A 22,463-nucleotide genomic window follows, 5' to 3' on the forward strand; every position below is an offset into this window, starting at 1 on the left:
CAGGCATTACCAAGATATAAGGAAATTTAATGTTTTAGTGAATACAATTACATGTGTTCAGATCTATTTATTAACTTGCTCGTAGCTACAAAATCTAACTTCAGTAAAGGCAAAGGATTAAAACGTGAGTGACACTGAAGAAACATGTCAAAATGAATAGAAATAGCCAAGTATAGAGGGGATCAATACAAAGCTGGAAACCAAAGATAGTAAATATATTGATAGGGGATCAAATACATAAATTAATTGACATTTCATCATAGTAAGACTGTATCAAAAATACATAACTATTCCATAGTTCAATGTATACTACATAATGTAATCCTGATGTTTCTATGAAGAGATAATTCATGAAAATTTAGAACTTTTAAACTAAATGAACTTAATTCATACTGTGTACTTTCTCCCAAGGTGGTAGGGTAGATCCATCTGGATTATATTTACTTTCTGTAACTATAGAGTATTTCAAAATAACATCTCCTTTAGCACTTGTCTGTATTCTACGCATCTTAACTGATACATTCCAAAAACATGTGCTTTTACCAACAATTATACAGGTATATTAAATTTGCACTTCCAAATTGGACATATTTTTTAAAAAATTGTAAATGGCACAAATTTTTGCATTCTAGTTAATGAGCCTACTTCCAACAGTATTATACTATTAAAAAGCTTACTAAAATACATTAAAAAATAGAATTGATTTTAATTGCATTACCATAGAAGTTCCATAACTTAAGAGAATGGGAGCGTTGAATTATGTATGCATCCCTTGGAGGGATGGATTTAGTACTCCATTGGCTTCTTAAAGACTTCATCCGTCTCTCTCCAAACATATACGTGTGTGTGTGTGTGTGTGTGTGTATACACACATATATATGAGATTTTCATGAAAAATTAAGATAACTACTCACTTCATCTTGTGAGGCTCTTAATCACTTCAGAATATAGTAACTGTATTATAAATTGTTCACACTGAATAAAGTCATTCATATAAATATATATGAATACAATCGTATGCTTAATTTTATGTATCCATTTGGCTAGGCTATGGTATCAATTGTTTAATCAAAAGCAAGTCTAAATGTTGCTGTGAAGATATGCCATTTGCATATGTTATTAACATTTACATTCAACTTTAAGTAAAAGAAATTACTCTCGATAATGTGAGTGGGAGCTATCTAATCAATTGCAGGTCTTAAGAGCAAAACTGAGGTTTTTTGTCTCAAGACTGTAACATGAAAACCTTGTCTGAGTTTCCAACTGACAGACAACCATACAGATTTCACAACTGCCAGCTCTCACAGCCACATGAGTTAATTCCTTTACATATTTTAATATGTAGAAGTATATATAATTTATATATTATATAAATAAATATATAATTTTTATTTTATATTTATATATTTTCTTTATACATTTATTTTACATATTATATATTATATATAAAAAGGAATTAACTCATGTGGCTGTGAGACCTGGTACATATATTCATATATATATATGCATATTTATATATGTGTATCTATCTATCTATATATACACACACACACATAGATATATATCCTTAATATAAATTCCTTAAAATCTCTCTATGTGTGTGTGTGGTGTGTGTGTGTGTAGGTATGGGTGTATACATGTATATATAAGTGTCTATATATGTAAGTGTGTGTACACACACACTTGCTATTGGTTCTGTTTCTCTGGAGAACCATGATATATGTGTGTGTGCGCGCATATATATATACACACACACAGACTCTCCCAGAATGTACATAATTTTGGTTTTTCATAAAAATATGAAAATTAAACCTTCAAGATTTTATGGATTCATTATAAAATTATTGTTTTTTTAAAAGGAATATTAAAAGTAATGACACATATAGATACTACTAATAAAAGCCAGAGTTCATGTGGATCAGTAAAACAGTATGTTCCAAAGAAAGAGTCCAGAAAATGAATGAAAAACAGAATTCAAGAGTTTATAATGTTTTCCTTTAGATTTTCTCATACAGTGAAAGTGAACTGGCTCAGGGGGAAATCCCTTCCTATGTACCGTAAAAAGGGTAAAATAATTTGTCCAGCTCACTAGATAAAATACAGTTTTGAAAGCTTTACATTCCCCCATTCTCTATAATATGAATAAAGTTAAAGATGTAGAAGAAATCAAAAGGCAGATGAAGAAGAGAATGGAAAAACAAATAGTTACTATGTAAATAATCACAGATTGCCATATTCCTCTCACGCACATGAAGCTATGAACAATTTCCAAAATAAAGGAGGTTACATGTTTCTACTTTTCCTTCACCAGTACTTACAAATCTATTTCTTCAATTATTATTTTTGGAAGGAGGATTTCTCCTGCAAGAATTTCTTTTAGAGTATTGATGTGTATCATGCTTCCTTATGTAGTGAAACTCTAATGACCATGAACAATGAAATAAATAATGACATTATCATTTTCAGAGCTCACCTATTACTTCAGAAATAAGAAGAAGATAATTTCTATAAAGAATGCTCTGGAGATGTCTTTGTTAGCTGATTTGGTTCACCCAATGTAAAACTATTCACTAAAGTAGCAGGAGGATGACTTGAGCATCCAGCACATTGAAGTGTGTTAAAAGGAGAAGTAAAATAACAGCAGAAGAAAGAGGTGCTCTGTGAGTTAATGAAATAGACAAGTATATGCCTTTCCAGACCAGTCCTGGATAGAAATCTCAGACAAGCCGTAAGTGTGAACTACATACATAATTTTAAAATGCCTAGTAGCTACATGAATAAAATAAAAATAAATAAGAGAAATTAAACAAAGTATTTTATTTAACCAAGTATATACAACTTATTAGCATGTCAACAGATGATCAAAATTAAAATGAGATATTTCACATTCATTTTTCACATTAATCTTCAAAATTGGGTGCACTTTTGCATGTATAGAACATCTCAATTCAAACTCTGAAAACATCCAGTGTTCCATGTTAACATTTGGCGAGTGGTTACTGTATCAGGCAGTGACGTTACAGACCAACGAACCTCAACCCTGAGTTGACCGACTAACAGAATCATCTGGAGAGCTTTTAAAAACAAACAAACAAAAATAATGCTTCAGGTCGACCACGAGGGATTCTGCATTAGGGTCTGGAATGAGACTTGAATCCTGCTTTTTATGTAGTTACTTTCTTCCAACTTTTATTTTAGGTTCAGGGGGTGCATGTGCATGTTACATGATTAAATTGCGTGTCACCAGGATTTGGTGTCCAGATTCTGGCGAGGTTTCAGACAAAAGGGAACACTTACATACTGCTGGTGGGAATGTAAATGAGTTCAACCAACTGGAGAACAGTTTGGAGAATTCGCAAAGAACTTAAAACAGAACTACCACTCGACTCAGCAATCCCATTAATGGGTACAGAACCAAAGGAATATAAATCATTCTATCATAAATACTGCTTTTTAAAAGCCCCTTTATGATTGAAAATAGTGAAAATCTTGGGTTGAGACTCAAGCAAAATCATGTGAGTTACCTGGAAGAAGGATGAGTGACGGAGAGCATAAACTGAGTGGTGTGCACTGCTTTATTTAAATCATCTCTTGAAATTACCAGAAAGTTATTTCTTAAACCACCATCTAACTGTACCTCTCCTTGGGGATAATGACTATGTGTAAAGACTGAATTTTGAATTTCAAAAGGAAGTGATGATCTTTGCACTAAGTCAGACTATCAGACAGATTCATTTGGTTTTTAATTGGTATTGAATACTGGAGAACTCATAAAATTAAAAAGGTACAACACAGAAGAAATTTTCATGTCTCAGTACATTTTCCTAGAGACTAACCACTAATTAACAAGAGGTCTGCTTTGTAAACAAGACAGGAAAGTACCCAAGCATTTTTTCATAGTACTGTGGGTACTCTGAGGAACAATGTTTTGGAGATTATCACAAGCAAATCTAATCCTGATAATGTTACTTAAGTTCTCAATTATTATTTCCTCAATATGGAAGTTAGAAATTTAGAGTCTCTAGTTTACATAATAATTTTCCAAGAATGAGTTGTTGTTAATATATGTAACAAATATATTTGATATATAGTTATATATATATAATGTAGTTTTAATAAGTGGTTAATAAAATTATATACACATATATTATTAACCACTTCTTAACATATATAGAGATACTTCTGTAACAACCGGTTGGCACATTAAAGGCACAGGCATATGTCAGAGACATTGCAGGTTAGGTTTTAGACCTCGGCAATAAAGTATGTATCACAAAACTGTGAGTCACACAAATTTTTGGTTTCCCCATTCAAATAAAAGTTATGCTGATACTATACATTAATCTATTAAGTGGACAATAGCATTTTGTCTAAAGTAAAAAGGTACATACTTTAATTAAAACATATTTTGTTGTTATAAAATACTAACACAATCATTAAACCTCAACAAGTCATATTCTTTTTACTGGTGAAGGGTTTTGCTTCAACGTTCATGGCTGCTGACTCATCAGGCAGTGGTTACTGAAGATTGAGGTGGTTGTGCCAATTTATTAAAATAAGACAACAGTAAAGATTGGTGCATCCATTGACTCTTTGTTTCACAAAAAAAATTCTTTGTAGGATTCAATTTTTTTATAGCATTTTATCCACAGTACAACTTCTTTGAAAATGAGAGTCAATCCTCTCAAAACTTGCTGCTGCTTTATCAACTGTAAGCAATATTCTAAATCCTCTGCTACATTTCAACAATGTTCATAGCGTCTTGACCAGGTGTAGATTCCATCTGAAGAAACGACTTTCTTTGCTCATCCATAGGAAGAAACTCCTTGTTTGTTAAAGTTTCGTCATAAGATTGCAGCAATTTAGTCAAATCTTCATGCTCCACTTTTACTCTAGTTCTCTTTTTATTTCCACCACATCTGAAGTTACATTCTGACTGACATTTGGAACCCCTCAAGTCATCCATGAAGGATGGAACCAACTTATTCCAAACTCCTGTTACTGTTGACATTTTGACTTCTTCCCATTAATTACAAATATTCTTAATGGCATACAGAGTGGTGAATCCTTTCCAGAAAGTTTTTAATTTACTTTGCCCAGATCCAACAGAGGAATCATTAGCTATAGCCTTATGAAATGTATTGCTTTAAAAATACTTGAAAGTTGAGATTACTGCTTGATCCATGAACTGTAGAATGCATATTGTGTTAGCAGGCATGAAAACATTTATCTGCTTGTACATCTACATCAGAACTCTTGGGTGACAAGATTCACTGTCAACTAATAATCAGTAATATTTGAAAGGAATCTTTTTTCTTGTGTAGTAGGTCTCAACTGTAGGCTTAAAATATTCAGTCCATCATGCTATAAAGCTATGTGCTGTCATCTAGGTTTTGTTGGTCCATTTATATGCACAGGCAGAGGAGATTTAGCATAGTTCTTAAGGGCATTAGACTTTCAAAATGGTAAATAAGCACTGGTTTCAAATTAGTCACCAGCTGCATTAGCACCTCCTGCCCCACACCAAGAGCAACATCTGTACTTTGAAGCTTTGAAGCCAGACATTGACTTCTCTGTAGCTATGCAAGTCATATAGATGGTATCTCCTTCCAATAGAATGTTATTTCACCTACATTGAGAATGTGTTGTTTACTGTAGCCATCTTCATCAATGATCTTATCTGGATCTATGGATAACTTGCTGCAGCTTCTCCATCACTACTTCCAATTTCACCTAACACTTTTATGAAGATGGCTTCTTTTTTTAAATTTCATGTGCCAATCTCTGCTAGTTTCAAATTTTTTTCTTCTCTAGCTCCCACAGCCTTTGCAGAATTGAATAATATTAGGGTATTGCTCTGGATTAGGCAATGGTTTAAAGGAATATTACCACTGGTTTGATCTTCTAGCTAGACTAATAAAACTTTCTCTGTGTTAGCAATAAAGCTGTCTTTCCTGCTTTTCACCTAAGTGTTTAATGGAGGAACACTTTTAATTTCCTCCAATAATGTGGCTTTTTGAAATGAGAGGATAGCTTTCAGCCTATCTTTTCACATGACTTCCTGGAAAATTTGGTGAATCACTTCTATGTTTTGTTTTAAATTGAGAGACCTGTTTAACTCTTTCCTTCACTTGAACACTTAGAGGCCATTGTAGGGGTGGTAACTGACCAAATTTCAATATTATTATGTGTTGGAGAATAGGGAGACCAGAGGAGAGGGAGAAAAACGAGGGAATGGCCAATGAATGAAGCAGTAGGAACGCACAGCAGTTACTAAAGAATTCATCATCTCATATGAGTGCAGTTCGTGGTACCCCAAAACAATTACAATTTTATCTTCAAAGATTGTAAACTAGTTCAACCATTATGGAAAACAGTATGGCGATTCCTCAAGGATCTAGAACTAGATGTACCATATGACCCAGCCATCCCATTACTGGGTATATACCCAAAGGATTATAAATTATGCTGCTATAAAGACACATGCACTCGTATGTTTATTGCAGCACTATTCACAATAGCAAAGACTTGGAATCAACCCAAATGTCCATCAGTGACAGATTGGATTAAGAAAATGTGGCACATATACACCATGGAATACTATGCAGCCATCAAAAAGGATGAGTTTGTGTCCTTTGTAGGGACATGGATGCAGCTGGAAACCATCATTCTTAGCAATCTATCACAAGAACAGAAAACCAAACACCGCATGTTCTCACTCATAGGTGGGAACTGAACAATGAGATCACTTGGACTCAGGAAGGGGAACATCACACACAGGGGCCTGTCATGGGGAGGGGGGAGGGGGGAGGGATTGCATTGAGAGTTATACCTGATGTAAATGACAAGTTGATGGGTGCAGCACACCAACATGGCACAAGTATACATATGTAACAAACCTGCACGTTATGCACATGTACCCTACAACTTAAAGTATAATAATAATAAATAAATTTAAAAAAAAAGAAAAAGAAAAAGTAAACAGTTGTTCAGAATAAAATGTTTTGTCTACGCAAAAAAAAAAAAAAAAAGAAAAAACAAAGATCACTGATCACAGACCATCATAACAGATATATGAGTGAGAAAGTTTGCAGTATTGTAAGAACTACTGAAACATGACACAGAGACATGAGGTGAGTACATGATCCTGGAAAAATAACAATGACAGACTTACTCTAGGCAGGGTTGCCACAAAAGTTCAATTTGTAAAATATGAAATATCTGTCAAGAGCAATATTAGCAAGGTGTAATAAAACAAGTTACACCTTTAGTGCCACCTGTGGCAATCTTACCAGCTCAGTATAGCAAAGTATGCTTTGTGCCCCAGTAGTTTATAAAACATGCAGAATCTAAGGCCCCACCCCAGTTTGAATCAGAATTTACATTCTAACATAATAAGAAGGTGATTCATGGGCACATTAAATTATGAAATACATAAGAGGATCATTTTGAAGAATTATTGGAATGGAAATAGATTTAGGAGGTAGAGTAGAATACATGAAAGTGATGAAATAAGATGAATAGTTCATTGAAGGGACTGAACTAAATACACTCACGAATTGCTTAATGATGGAGATAACTTCTGGAAAATGTGTCCTTAGGTAATTTTATCATTGTGTGACATCATAGAATTTGCTTACACAGACCTAGATGCTATAGCATACTACAAACCTAGGCTATATAGTATAGCCTATTTCCCCTAGACTAAACACTTTTATAGCATATTACTGTACTGAATACTATAGGCAATCATAACACAATTATAAGTATTTGTATCTTTAACATGGAACAGGTACAGTAAAACACACTACAAAAACTAAGAAAAAAATGATACACCTGTATATGACATTTACCATGAATAGAACTTGCAGGACTAGAAGTTGCTGAGAGTGACTGAATGAATGAGTGGTGAGTGCACGTGAAGGCCTAGAACATTACTATACACTACTGTAGACTTTATGTACACTGTACACTTACACTACATCACTTTATAAAAAAAATTTTAATTTTTAATTATAAATTACCTTAGTATAACTTTTTTACTTTATAAAGTTCTTTTTTAACTTTTTGACTTTTGTAATAGCTTGAAACCCAAACACATTGTACAGCTGTACATAAATATTTTCTTTCTTCACAACCTTATTCTATATGTTTTTTTCCTACTTTTAAAGTTCTTCAGGTTTAACTGTTTAATCCTTTTTGTTAAAAACTGTGATGCAAATACACACATTAGCCTAGGATCAGAATTATCAATATCACTGTCTTTTACCTCCACACCATGTCCCATTGGAAGGTCTTCGATGGCAATAACAAGCATAGAGCTTTCATCTCCTATGGTAACGGCCGTCTGAAATACTTCCTGAAAGACCAGCATGAGGCTGTTTTACAGTCAACTTTTTTTAACAAGTAGAAAAGGTACACTCCAAAATAATGACACAATTATAGTGTAGTAAATATCAAAACCTATAACAAAGACACTAATCATCATTATCAAGTACTATGCAGTATACATAAAGGTATGTGCTATGCTTTTATTGACTGGCAACACAGTAGCTTTGTTTATATCATCATCATCACAAACACATGAATAATGTGCTTTCACTATGATGTAATAAAGTCTACAATGTCACTAGGTGATAGGAAAATTTCATTCCATTCTAGTTTTATGAGATTACCATCATATACGCAGCCCATGGTTGACTAAAACATTCTCATGTGACTGTAAATGTTTTAAATTGAGTAGAAACAATGTAAGGTCTACTTTAGCCAATTGGCTTTTGTATTAGTTTTCTATTTGCTGCTGAAGCAAATTATCACAACCTTGGTGGCTTTCAAGTCCAGGGGTGTCTAAGCTTTTGGCTTCCCTGAGCCACATCAGAAGAATTGTCTTGGGCCACACATAAAATACACTAACACTAATAATAGCTGATGAGTTAAAAAAAAAATTGCAAAGAAAAAAAAATCTCATAACGTTTTAAGAACGTGTATGAATTTGTGTTGGGCTGCATTCAAAGCCATCCTGGGCCGCATGTGGCCCATGGGCCACGGGTTGGGCAAGCTTGGTAAACAACACAAATCTGTAATTTGTATTTGACATATGCCAGAAGTCTGACACAAGTCTTACCGGGGTAAAATGTTTATTTATTTATTTATTTATTTACTTATTTTATTTTTTATTTTATTTATTTATTTTTTTGAGACAGAGTTTCACCCTCATCGCCCAGGCTGGAGTGTAATGGTGCGATCTCAGCTCACTGCAACCTCTGCCTCCCGAGTTGAAGTGACTCTCCTGCCTCGGCCTCCCAAGTAGCTGGGGTTACAGGCATGTGCCACCATGCCCAGCTAATTTCGTATTTGTAGTAGAAACAGGGTTTCACCATGTTGGCCAGGCTGGACTTGAACACCTGACCTCAGGTGATCTGCCCGCCTCAGTCTCCCAAAGTGCTGGGATTACAGGCATGAGCCACTGTGCCCAGCTTATTGGGTTAAAATTAAAGTGCCAGCAGGGTTGTGTTCCTTTCTGAAGGTTCTAGGGGAGATTTCACTTCCTTGCCTTTTCCAGGTTATAGAGCCCTCTTTCCAGTCTTCAAAGCCAGTAAAGTTGCACATCTCTGCCTTTCTTCCATAGTTATATCTCACTCAAACTATTTTAAGGACTCCTGGGATTACATTGGACCCACCTACTTTTTATTATAAAATAATCTTTTTTTAAGATTATTTAAGACCAACCGATTAACAATTCTAATTCCACTGGCAACCTTAATTATTTTTTGACATATAATCACCAGTTCCAGACACATGGACATCTTTGGGGCCATTATTCTGCCTACCACAACTTTAACTATCTAGTTTGTGGCCCTCCGTATTGAACACCAAGAGAGCTGTCTGAGAGTGTACTTGGTCACAAATCTCTAAAGTGAGAACTAATTCTCTTATCATTTCTATTTCCATATATGCTAGATGGGATCTGGTAACTTAACTTTACTATGCACTGGACTCTTTGAACAGCTCTTGGTTCAGCTTATAGGCCATGCTCACAAGTCCTAAGACCTACCTAATAGAATATCCTAAACGCATTTGTGCAAAGTGTTCTCTATTGTTGCTGTAACAAATGACCACACACTTAATAGCTTCAACAACACCCATTAACTACTTCACAGTTTCTGTGAATCAGAAGTATGGGCACAACATGGAACAGCTAGCCCTCTGCACAGGGCCGAAATCAAGGTGCTGGTAGGAATGCATTCCATTCTGGAGATTCTATGGCTGTTTACAGAATTTGGTTCTATGTCGTTGTGGGGCTGAGGTTTCCATTTTCTTCCCAGCATTCAGCCTGTGGTTTCTGTCATCTTCCTAAAGTCACCTCCATCCCCTGTTTTTGGTCCTGTTTTCAATGCCAGCAGATGTGGTGGCGCCTTTCTCTTACTTTGACTCCCTCCACTCTCCCCTTCTGCATCAACTCACCTCTACCATTATTTTTTGAGGCATTTATCCAACTGATCCATTAGCTCCCTCTGCTGCTTGTAAACACTGATGTGACGACACTGGACCTACCTGGATAATCCAGGATAATCTCCCTAGTTTAAAATCAATTATGAGTTAATTAATTCTACCTTCAAAGTCCCTTCCTAGCAGTACCTAGATGCGTGTTTGATTGAATAACCGAAGTATGGGAATCTTGAGAAACCACTTTCAGAATTCGCCTGACTACATGTAGAAACCATTTTTTAAGATTTTTTTTTCATTTCTATAGCACCTTTCAAACTTTCACTTATGCAAGAGCCATAATTAAGTAAATCTTAGAAATAAAAACGTATACCCAAATATTAGTTAGGTACCAGTAACATATACCCAGCTAGGAATCTTTATTCTATGTTTCTAGGTCAGATGGGCTGTCTTGTACACTCTTGTTTTTGGACTTTGTGCTCTAGGATTTGTGCACAGGCTTAGACCACTATATGTAATTTACCTACGTATTGATTTTCCATAAGTGTTGCTTATACTGAGCAATCGCAAAGACCTGGTGGTATGGTGTGTTATGATTGTGGTCAAATATCAGATATATTGTTTACTTCTATCCTTCTTGTCTGACTGTCTCACATACCATGACAGCAGAAACTGGAATTTCTACCCAGATAAAAACTCCCTATCACCCTCAGCATTTCTCCTGTGCTATGTACACCCCTTCCACTTTCAGTCATTACATTGCTAGTCCTTCTAAGTTTAAAAAACAGGTTTGTGGCCGGGCGCGGTGGCTCACGCCTGTAATCCCAGCACTTTGGGAGGCCGAGGCGGGCGGATCACAAGGTCAGGAGATCGAGACCACGGTGAAACTCCGTCTCTACTAAAAATACAAAAAATTAGCCGGGCGAGGTGGCGGGCACCTGTAGTCCCAGCTACTACGCAGGCTGAGACAGGAGAATGGCCTAAACCCAGGAGGCGGAGCTTGCAGTGAGCCGAGATCGCGCCACCGCACTCCAGTCTGGGGGATAGAGCGAGACACCATCTCAAAACAAACAAACAAAAACAAAACAAAACAAAACAAAACAGCTTTGTTTCTTTGGGGAGTTTATGATTCTCAAAGATAATCACTTGCCCTGAGTTAACAGACAAAACTTCAACCAAGGTTTCCAAGTTACCTGCTCCAACCAGGAGACACTTGCTAAAGACTTTAGGATTATTTTTTTCTTTTAATTTGTGTCATGTAACTCTGGCCTATTATCCAGGGTTTTCCTACCTGTACCTAAAGGAACCTGAAGCAAACTCTCTTCATATTTCCAGAGGAAAGAAATCCTCATTCAAATCCTCACCAAGGTCATGTATTGAAAGAACATGTCTACCTATCCTTGAAGCCCCCTTATTCACCATAACCAAGACTGATGAGATATAATTGATAAGCTAGAGAGAAGGACCTGGGCATGTGTGGTTCAACCCCTGGCTAAGGACAGGACAATGCATTTGGCTATGTTCCCTAATCTTACAGTAATGCTACTGGGGCAAGCTGTAGTTTTGTATGGAGAAGTGCAACTCAGAGAGCAAGTATTAGAACACCAGATTGTGGCCACGTATCTAGGTCATGTCCTTCCAACCAGTTTTAGCAGTAATAAAGCTAAAGTTTTGTTCTCCATCTGTCCAACTCCATGTCTATTTCTCAGTTGGTTTGTAACTCACAGGGGAAGAAAAAAATGTGATTAATTATGATCCCTCAAAACACAGCAGTACCCTACATCTGCTCTAGTTTTTAGTCGACCCTTCCCCCACATACTCCATTTATTCACTGTGATTTTTCTACTTCTTCTGTTTTTTGTTGTATTTTCTTTCCCAGATGTTAGAGACTCCTCATGCCAGATAATTAAGGGTCTGGGATTTTGACTATCTGATTTTCCTGTTGCCCAGAATAGTGCCTGGCACATAGTCCAAAGCCACTAGTTATTTATTGACTATCTCTGCCCAAATTACATGTCAAAAATTGCCTTGGGTACAGTAAAACTGAGACCCAAAGTCCTGATACATAGTCTCAGGGTTTTGAAAGAACAAGTCTAGCTTTCCTTGAAGCTCCTTAAACAGTGCCTATTTTAGTTATAAAAGAATATTTTATCAGCATTCAAATTCAGCTCATATTAAATTTTAGCTCTCTTCTTACCGTACTATTTATATATTTTCCCATCCAAGTGGAAAGAGGCAGGAAAAGGAGTTAAACAATATTGTTTCTTTTCTGTTCATGAAAAGAATCTTCATCAAACATCTTACAACATATACACATAAACACAGGCAAGCATGCATGTACACGCACACACACACACACGCTACTCTGTTTATTTTATTTTTTTGAGACGGAATCTTTGCTCTGTTTCCTAGACTGCAGTGCAGTGGCATGATCTCGGCTCACTGAAATCTTTGCCTCTTGGGATCAAGCGATTCTCCTACCTCAACCTACTGAGTAGCTGTGATTACAGGCCTGCACCACCACCCCTTGCTAATTTTGCTTTTGTTTTTGTTTTTGTAAGTAGAGGTGAGGTTTCACCATGTTGTCCAGGCTGGTCTTGAACACCTGACCTCAAGAGATTTGCCCACCTTGGCCTCCAAAGTGCTGGGATTACAGGCACACATATACTCTTGAAGAGACTGAAAACATGTATGAACTCTATTTATTAGAGCAACGTTTAAGAATTATTAGTTTAGTAGAGTTTCTGTGTTAAAAATGATCTTTATATGTATTCTTTGAATACCTCAACAATGCTGCTCTCACATGAGTACATCTCTATGACTGTGTTCCATGCAGCATTGCCAAAATCATGGTATTCTGAAAGGTTCTGATGCAGTATGCTTTCCTCTTTGCATAATGATGAGCACATGCATACACCGATAATTTTATGCACATAACTTCGCTAGTCATGCAGTATCTGGGTCGGCTCCCAATACTGCACCATATTTCCATTATCACAATTGTTTAAGGCTTTGATCATCACAAATAAAATGATCAGTAAAACTTCAGTACCAGCCTCTGACCTTCAATATTTCACGTCCCTCAATGTATTCAAAAGACTTCTAAAATCAGCGTATTTCCAGGATTACATCACTCCACTTGCCAATAGTTTCTTTTAGTACTACTTTAAGCTGAAATTAATTATATCAGAGTTGAAGTCCTTCTAATAAGACAATCCTAATTTCCTTTTCATTTTTGTTACATATTTGAGGCAGTAATAATTCTGTTCAACCATATATACACGTATATATAGTGTATATATACACATACATATAGAATATATATACATATACACACACACACCATATATATATTCCCCCTGGTACCCAGAGCAGTGTCTAGCACATAGTCAAAACACACTAGTTATTTATTGACTATCTCTGCCCAAATTACATGTCAAATATATTTGAGGGTCTAAAACTTGATTGTAAGTAGTTCTTCCTTATAATGCCTTGTGCTGATAGCACATTCTGTATTTTCTCAAGAAACACCACTTAGGAGTTCCTAAAGACAATTACTGGGATTGGTAAGAAGAAATCAAGTTTCAAGGCACTGCAGCTAATTGGCCAATTATCCTGGCACCCATATTACATATGTGACCCTACTCAAATTAAGTTTTCACTAAGCTTTGCAAAATATAGTAAGTGCGTCTCCAAAATGATATATCATGGAAAGAATAATGGAGCTAGCTATTTAGAAATACTGACATTACTAAAGAATGCAGAAAATGGGTAATTACCATGCTTATTTCAACAATCTCAATCTATAAACATTTTTCATAAAATTCTTTACTTGGGAAGACTGTAATTCTCAAAAATTGGAAAGCTACACAAAAATAAGTGGAAAGCACAAAATACACCCACACATCACCATGAGCTCCACTTCCTACACATCTTTAGTATGAGTGAAATTCATTCAGAGAAGCAAGGAATATAAATATTTAGAATGTAGTTTTGTTATGTCTTACCAGGTTGAGCTTAAAGTAGAAGTTGGTGTTCAGGTACTGTCCTCCAAAATGAATCACAAAGGTTTCAAGGAAAAAATGTGTACTTTGTGTCAACCGTCAAAATGTGGTTGTCAAATATTCAGTTCTGTTGGTCTGAGCTGATCAAAAGGTCTATGATCAGAAGGCCTGGAACGTCCTCCAATCACCCCTAAATACTCTGTGTATGTTTACATTAGGCAGGTTTTATTTTATAAGAGATATCAAAGAGCAGATTATGTACTTCTTCATAAGTACTTGGAGTATAACTTGTTATTTTATGTTTTCAGTTGATGCTATATCCATATGTTAATATAACATTAAAACACAATGGGCAGCCATGTTCGTATAAAACCTGAATACTAACAGAATGTTTTTCAAATGGGCCTGAGTCTTTGGAGAACTGTAGACAGAAGAACAGGATTCCTTTTAGGTGTAAAAGGCATACGGATGCTGTAATGTGACACATCTCTAAAGCATTATTCCTAATAGCATCTACTTAGCGCTTTTATCTTGAAAATTCTTGATAAAGTACGCATTACTCAGAATTTGGGCAATGTAGTTTCCCAGTATATTGGTAAGAGATCACGAACTATATATCATATGTTAAATAACTTAACAGTATTATAATGCTATTCATAAATCTGTTTAATATTGGGAATCATCTATCAAGAACTGTGTCTTTAGCTCCAAAATAATTTAAACTCTCGTTTAACCTTTAGTCAATGGTTGCCCCCTTAGAACTTAGTATGAACGTTAGAAGTTAAATATACCACCCATTTCATTCCCATTAGAAAAATGCTCACCTTTCTATTTGCTACAGCTGGTATGAATGAATCTAGCAAATCTAAATGTAATTTTAGGTCATCAATTAAAAAGTAAAAAAGAATATGAGTCATCATTCCTTATAGATTAACAGGCAACTAAATATCATTAATTCATTCATACATTCACTCATTTGGGGGACAACTAGTTAGTGATCTATGTTCTAAAAGCACAGATAGGCTGGGCACAGTGGCTCATGCCTGTAATCCCAGCACTTTGGGTGGCTGAGGCGGGCGTATCACGAGGTCAGGAGATCGAGACTATCCTGGCTAACCATCCTGGCTAACCCAGTGAAACCCCGTCTCTACTAAAAATACAAAAAAATTAGCCGGGCGTGGTGGTGGTGCCTGTAGTCCCAGCTACTCGGGAGGCTGAGGCAGGAGAATGGCATGAACCCAGGAGGCGGAGCGTGCAGGGAGCCGAGATCGCACCACTGCACTCCAGCCTTAGTGACACAGCGAGACTCCGTCTCAAAAAAAAAACAAACAAACACAGATAATTGCAGATTCACATACAAATATAAGTAATGTAGAGATACCTCATGTATATTTTGTCCAATTCCTCCATTGGTAACATTTTGCAAAACTATAGTATCGCAACCATAATATCTTCACTGATATGCCCACCTCTCTTAGCTTTCCCCAGGTTTACCTGTATTCATTTGTATGTGTGTATAGGTGTGGGTATTAATCTCTCTACAGTTTTATCATCTGTACATCTTTGCATGTCTACCACCACAGTCACAGGCATGACACCAAACATTGCCAACATCACAAGGCTCTCTCTCATCTTGCCATTTTGTCCTCACACTCATTTCCTTCTCACTTGCCCCTCGGATGTCACTAACCATTGACAACCAATAATCTCTTCTTCATCTCGTAAATTTTACCATCTCAAACATTTTAGATAAGTAGAATTATATAATATACAACTTTTTTGAATTGGCTTTTTTCATTCCGCATAATTCCCTGAAAATTCATCCAAATTGTTGCAAGTTTAGTTTATTACTTTTTATTACTAACATTTGGTGATATGCATTTTCTACAATTTATTTAACCATTCACCTCTTGAAGGACATATGGGTTGATTCCAGTTTTTGGCTATTACAAATAAAGCTGCTATGGACATTTACGTAGAGTTTTTGTGTGAGTGTATGCTATCATTTCTCTAGGATACACACCCAAGCATGAAATCGTTGAGCTATACGGGTATTTGTACATTTAGTTTTATAAGAAACTTCCAAACAGATTTCACAAGTGGCTGTACTATTTTACATTCCCATCACCAATGAATAATAGATCCAGATTTTCCAAATCTTTGCCAGTAGTTGAGGTAAAGAATTGGGAATCAGGGTTAACAGGACTTAACAAGTTCCTATCCTCAGGAGCGTATCGTCAAGCCAGGCCAGTGGACAGTATATTTCTACTATAGGAGATAAGGAACAAGGGAAGTCAATATTCCTTGAGAGAAAAAAAGGACAGGGACATGTAGAAAGAAGCAATGACCACAGCATAGAGCAAACTAACAGCACTTCAATGTTGGACCAAGCTGTTCTGGAAAATGTGTGCCCTGTTTTTGTTGTTGTTGTTGTTTTTGTTGTTGTTGTTGCTGTTGTTTGCTTTGTTTTTCATGCAGCATGTATTCCATATTTCAGTATACTTAGCCTAGTTATTTTCTGTAACTAAATGTAATAATAAAATAATCCCCACTAACACATTAGGTGGTTAAAAAGTGCAACTGCGGTTTATGGTACTGAAACTAAGGCTATTTCCAGAAACACATCGAACATGCTAAGCATTCTGGGGTCAGATTTGAATTGGACTAGAGTCCTGGCTCTTAGCATATGTAAGTCATCTACGGTCATGGTAAGGATTAAATAAAGTGTGTGTATAAATGAATTATCACAATTCCTAGTAAATACCCAGTATTTTGTTTCTCCTCATAAAAATAATTTGCTGGACGTCAGACATGCTTTTGTTAAGCAAGAAGTTTCTGTGCTTTTTAGAGGAAATGGCTCAAGAACTGCTAAGTTCGTATTCGGGGAGGAGATGGTGTTGACCTTAGAACTGAATCCTAATAAAGGTATAATTTTTAAAATAGTATTAATGTGTAGGTTTATTTAGTACTGAGTTTAAGATTGTTAAAATGTATTTAGCAATCTATGAAATAAACAGCTGGTGGAAACACTTGATAATACCAATCCGTGTGTGTGTGTGTGTGTGTGTGTGTGTGTGTGTGTTTGGGGAGAGTATTAGTAAACTCCTGTACTTCTCCTATATGGAAGCTACCTTGGCATCCAGCCTAGTGGTTTCTCCCATTTCCCACCCTCCCAACTCTCCCCTCCTCTGCCTTACCCCACACCACTGGTAATTTATCAAAGTATCCCTTTGAACTACAACACATTCTCCCTCTAGGGGAGTTCTAGTAAATAAGTTGTTCTCCACCTCATTGCCTTTTAATGACATTTTGACATTCCTTATAGATTACAGGCCTGGGCAACGGTCCAGCTGACCTGTCCTATAATAAGTCTCTGGTTGCCCTTCTTCAAGATAAAGTGCTTCATTGTATTTCCAGTCAACAAAGAGGCCCTGCCTGTTGTGAAAACCAAGGTAAACTTGTCCTCCTGAATCAGATCTCACCATCGTGGTACTCTTAAATAACTCTGAAAGAAGAAATTGTTCTTGAAGTCTCTTATACTCCTTAAGTTTTTAATTACTTGTACTTTATGAAGAATTCTTAGAGTAAATATGTCATGGAGTATGCTGGCGCTCTTAAATATCTCAGTATTTTGAAAATCGTTAAATAAATTAATTCATCAACTTATAGAATCTAGGTGATTCAAGTGTTTTCCGGTTATGAACCTCAAATGATCAGGTAGTTTAGAATTATTTCCATTTGTAAATAAACACTGCATTTTAACCTTTTATGTTTTCAATCTATTGCCTAAGTTCAGTAAGTACAAAAGAGTCAATATTTAGCAATGGATACGGTCTTGCCAAATTAACCCATTTTTCTAATAAAATGTCTTAATGTAACTTGTATTTGGTTAGAGATAAGAGAAAACAATATATTGCACATTCAAGTTTGATCTATCAATGCACTTCCATTATTTCATGGCATGAAAAGCAATTGTTTATTTTCTGTGTCCTCCTCTAAGACACATTATGGAGTATGAGCTCTTGACTTCCACAATGGAAGGTTGGCCAGTCCTTCCAATCCCATACTAATCCTCAGATATGGCTAAGAAATTCTAAGTAGGTGCTTTGGACAGGTTTTCCAGGATATTTTAGTCCTAATGTCTTGACATAATGCTATGTTGCTGTCTTTGGGGGTTGAGGGGAAAGCAATAATATGGCAAGTATCATTTTTGGGGAACATCGCAAGACTCGGCTAGTGTCTGCCACTGTTTCTTCTCCTCAGTTTTCTGAGGGACACTACTCAGCCCTTGTATATTTTATCTTATGTGTAGAACACACATATTATTTCAATTTTTTAACACAGAGCAGAATCAGAGTTTTTATAATAGCAGACTCTAAAAGAGTAGAATTTTATAACAGACAATCTCTGCAATAACCTATACCTTTGTTGATGGATCCATTTCCATGACTAGCTGCAAGCTCCCTGTCCTTTTCCCATCCTGCCTCATGTGACCAGGACAAGCTCCCACCCATACCAGATGTCTCCCTATACTTTAAAACCCAAGCTAGGCTGGGCATTGTGGCTCACACCTGTAATCCCATTACTTTGAGAGGCCAAGGAATTTGAGACTGGAAAACATAGCAAGACCCAGTCTTCACGAAAAATAAATAAATAAAAATAAATTAACTGGGCATTTTGTGGTACATCTACATTCCCAGCTATCTGGGAAGCTGAGACAGGAGGATTACTTGAGTCTAGAAGTTCGGGGCTGCGGTGAGCTGTGATCGTGCCACTGCACTCCAGCCTGGGTGACAGAGCAAGACTCATCTCATAAGTAAATAAATAAAACCCAAGCCAAATCCATTATTAACCCTAGAAATGGCAATAAATTCCTGACCCTAGCCTAGCGACCATTAGCATTTCATGTTCTCAAAGTTATCTCTTAATAGGATGCTGAGAGTGGGGAATGTCAAGGTGTCGATAAAGCAATCACATTAAAGTACAAAATCAATATATTTCACAGATTCAGAATTATTTTTACATGAAATCACAGCATACATGAGGCATCAATGTGCCAGTCTAGGTTAAAAAAATGATCCTGTTCAACCCCTGCCTATTAAGGATACAAATCTTATAGCCCAATGTCAACTAGGTTTACATTATTGAACATAGAACAAAGAAAAAGAAAAAATATTTATAACAGTAAGCAGATCATTTTAGGTTGAATCTAAAAACTTACTGAGTATTATATAAAATGATGCAATGAGAAAAATTATATTGAGAGTTTTAATAATTAAATTGTAACTTATTTTTATATGGTTATTTTAGCCTATAAGCTAAGCAGATACAGGGAGAAAATGTCAAAGGTTTTTTTTTTTCTTAAGGTCTCTTCTACAACAATCTCCACAAAAGTAGTTCCACCTTTCAAGTTTTCACGGTTTTAGAATCAGAATCTGATATCATCAAATAAACCAACTGAATAAAAGCTGAAACTTATAACCATGTATATTTTACCATAAAGAAGCTAAAATAAAAAGATGCTGTCTTTTACCCAAGGTCATCGTAACAGTGAAAACAAGAAATAAAATTATGACATTTAGTAGATGGCAGCCCACTCGGGCTCTAAATATTACAAAGTCTTCTAACTGGTATTAATATTACAACAGAGACATCAATTCCTCCCTCCTCTGCTGCCTAGTACAGATTGGATTTTATTAGTCTAAAGACATTTAAATGGTTTGAAGTGATAATTAAAACATACTTTTAATATGTTCTATTTTATTCATTGTCAGTTGACTCAAGGTCATACATCATTATCCATTGGTACATTCCACAATTTAAACATTTTTATTGTAATTTGTACCTTGGAAATACTTATAGCTTAGTATATTTTCAATATATCTTGGAAAATTCTTTCTAGCAACTGATTATAAATAACTTCAAAGGGGCTTATGATCTAACACAACATTTCAATTAAGTTGGTTACTCAAGTTCACAGACACAAACATTTAATAATGTATTAAATAGTTATTTAATAATTCATAGGAATAGTTTTGCTTATTTAAGTTGGAAGAATGACAGTCATACCTGTTTTACAGAACCCATTAAAAAGCACAATTAGGTCAATGTTTCAGAGCTTCTGTTTAATTCTTCTTGACAAGGCATATGAAAAGGAAGAGACTAAAGCATCTGTATTGCCCTGATAATATGCAGTTTACATTCAACTATAATATTTAGTGTTCAGCCAATTTTTATGCATATGAGTTATATGATATTTTACTATTTGGGGAGGGGAGTGTCTTCCTGTATTTAAAGTTTTAGTTTTCTTTCCTCACATACTCTCAGTCTCCTATTGAATGGCCGGTCCTCATGCCATCCTGGAACAGGTATTTGGAATGGGTATCTGAATCAGTCTACATAACCCATAGCTCAAGTTTGCACTTGCAGGTCAGAGATTTTTATAAGCTGTCAATAATTTTGTGTCCTGTTCCCAACAGTCAGGATCTTATTAAATTATCTGTGGGAAAGCGCACCTTACACTTTCGTTCAAGTAGTTTACACTCTTGTTTTGTTCTCTTGTGTTACAGGCACAGTCTTGACTCCTTGCTTGGCATGACAGATTCAAGCACAGTGTCTTTAATTCCCATTGACTATTCAAGTTCCATCTCTCAACACCCGCCCTAGTGGTAGATCACAGGATAATTGCGCAGATATACAGACCAATAAAAACATCCAAGACAGATAACATTCTGCTTCTTCCTAAGTGCCAAAAATTACCAATGTACACATTCTTTCCCACTCTTTAAATTAAACCTCTAGTATGCTAAACCTTTTCCCAATTAATAAGACAAATTTTATTTCAACATAACAATATTCTGATTAATCTGTGTTAAATGCTGTATGCATGCAAACAATTATGACTACATAATTGATAAGGTGTCTTGTACTGCACCTCCATTTTATTTTAACACTCAATAATAATCACAATGTCTATAGTTTAATATTTTATTTTCTAAAATAAATGTGAAAATTCTTAAAGATGTGAATGGATGTGGTTTTGGCTTGTTGAGATACTGATAAATACTTTGTATAGTCTACAGAAAAGGATATTGGCAATCTCTTCATCCATGTGCAAATTATTTGCTTATAATTTTAATAAAACATAATTAATATCTATAATAATCTGATTTCACTGTAAATGTTATAGATACCAGACCAAGAAGCACTTTATATTATTCCATTGGGTTCCTGTTGAATACATGTGTCATGTGTGCATTCATCCTTTAATCAATAAGGCTTACAAAAATAGTTACATTTTCTCCAATTTCTATAACAAAGAACTAAGGTACAAATTTAAGATATCCTACATTCCTAATTGTGATAAATTTGAAAAAGTTATAAAACATGTAATTTTATGTCGCAGAAGCATATAACAACACTTGTAACTTAAAGCCATTAAAAAAAAATCAGTTCCCTAGGCCTAGTTCTTAAAGCTTGTTTTGCCCCATGAATTTAATGTGGGTGGTGTTTCTGATGCCATTAAATGTTCAAATCCAGTAAGACTATGTGATATTTCAACATGCCAACGAGTCTTTCTTCAAGGTCACAGCAGCATCATGGATTATAATTAGTTTAGAATAATTAGGTGAATCCACTTTTATATCCTTCCATATACAAGTAATTTAAATAAGTTTTTGAATGCTGTTCGAATAGTTAAGTGATAACAGAAGTTTTCAAGAGCTTTCACAACTTTATGTTGTAAAAAATCTGTCCTACACAAGGTGTAATAGTGAATTTATTATTATAAAGTAAGAATTTATAACTTTGATATGAAATTTAATGTATTACAAATGAAAACAACAAAATGCAAGTTAACCATCATTCTATCACCCACACCCTACTCTGAATACTCTTCATTCATTTAACTAACATTTGCTAATCACCTTTGATGTCCTAAAAAGCATAGTATGTATTTTAGAAGACATGAAATTGAATAAGTTGCTGAGAGTACTGCTACAAGCTGAATGTCTG

The 22,463-nt window shown here is 35.6% G+C and overlaps 2 protein-coding genes across 5 annotated transcripts in view; one reads left to right on the top strand and one right to left on the bottom strand.

The window, feature by feature from the left end:
- The window catches only part of LOC126949611 (ATP synthase subunit f, mitochondrial-like), a 739,455-nt gene that overhangs the window by 430,392 nt on the left and 286,600 nt on the right, over positions 1-22,463 (top strand). The gene's annotated exons all lie outside the window — the stretch shown is intronic.
- NCAM2 (neural cell adhesion molecule 2) overlaps positions 1-22,463 on the bottom strand; it is a 566,845-nt gene that overhangs the window by 328,824 nt on the left and 215,558 nt on the right. The window contains exon 1 of one of the 4 annotated variants that reach the window (XM_050782165.1): positions 17,806-18,296. The exons of 2 other annotated variants lie outside the window; for them this stretch is intronic. In XM_050782165.1, the coding sequence (XP_050638122.1) occupies positions 17,806-17,935 (130 nt within the window). In that variant the 5' untranslated portion in view covers positions 17,936-18,296. Of the gene's footprint in view, positions 1-8,269; positions 8,289-17,805; positions 18,297-22,463 lie in introns of those variants that run through there. One more of the 4 variants, XM_050782164.1, reaches the window with a different exon arrangement.

This window comes from Macaca thibetana, chromosome 3, assembly GCF_024542745.1.
Source record: "Macaca thibetana thibetana isolate TM-01 chromosome 3, ASM2454274v1, whole genome shotgun sequence".
Lineage (NCBI taxonomy): Eukaryota > Metazoa > Chordata > Mammalia > Primates > Cercopithecidae > Macaca > Macaca thibetana.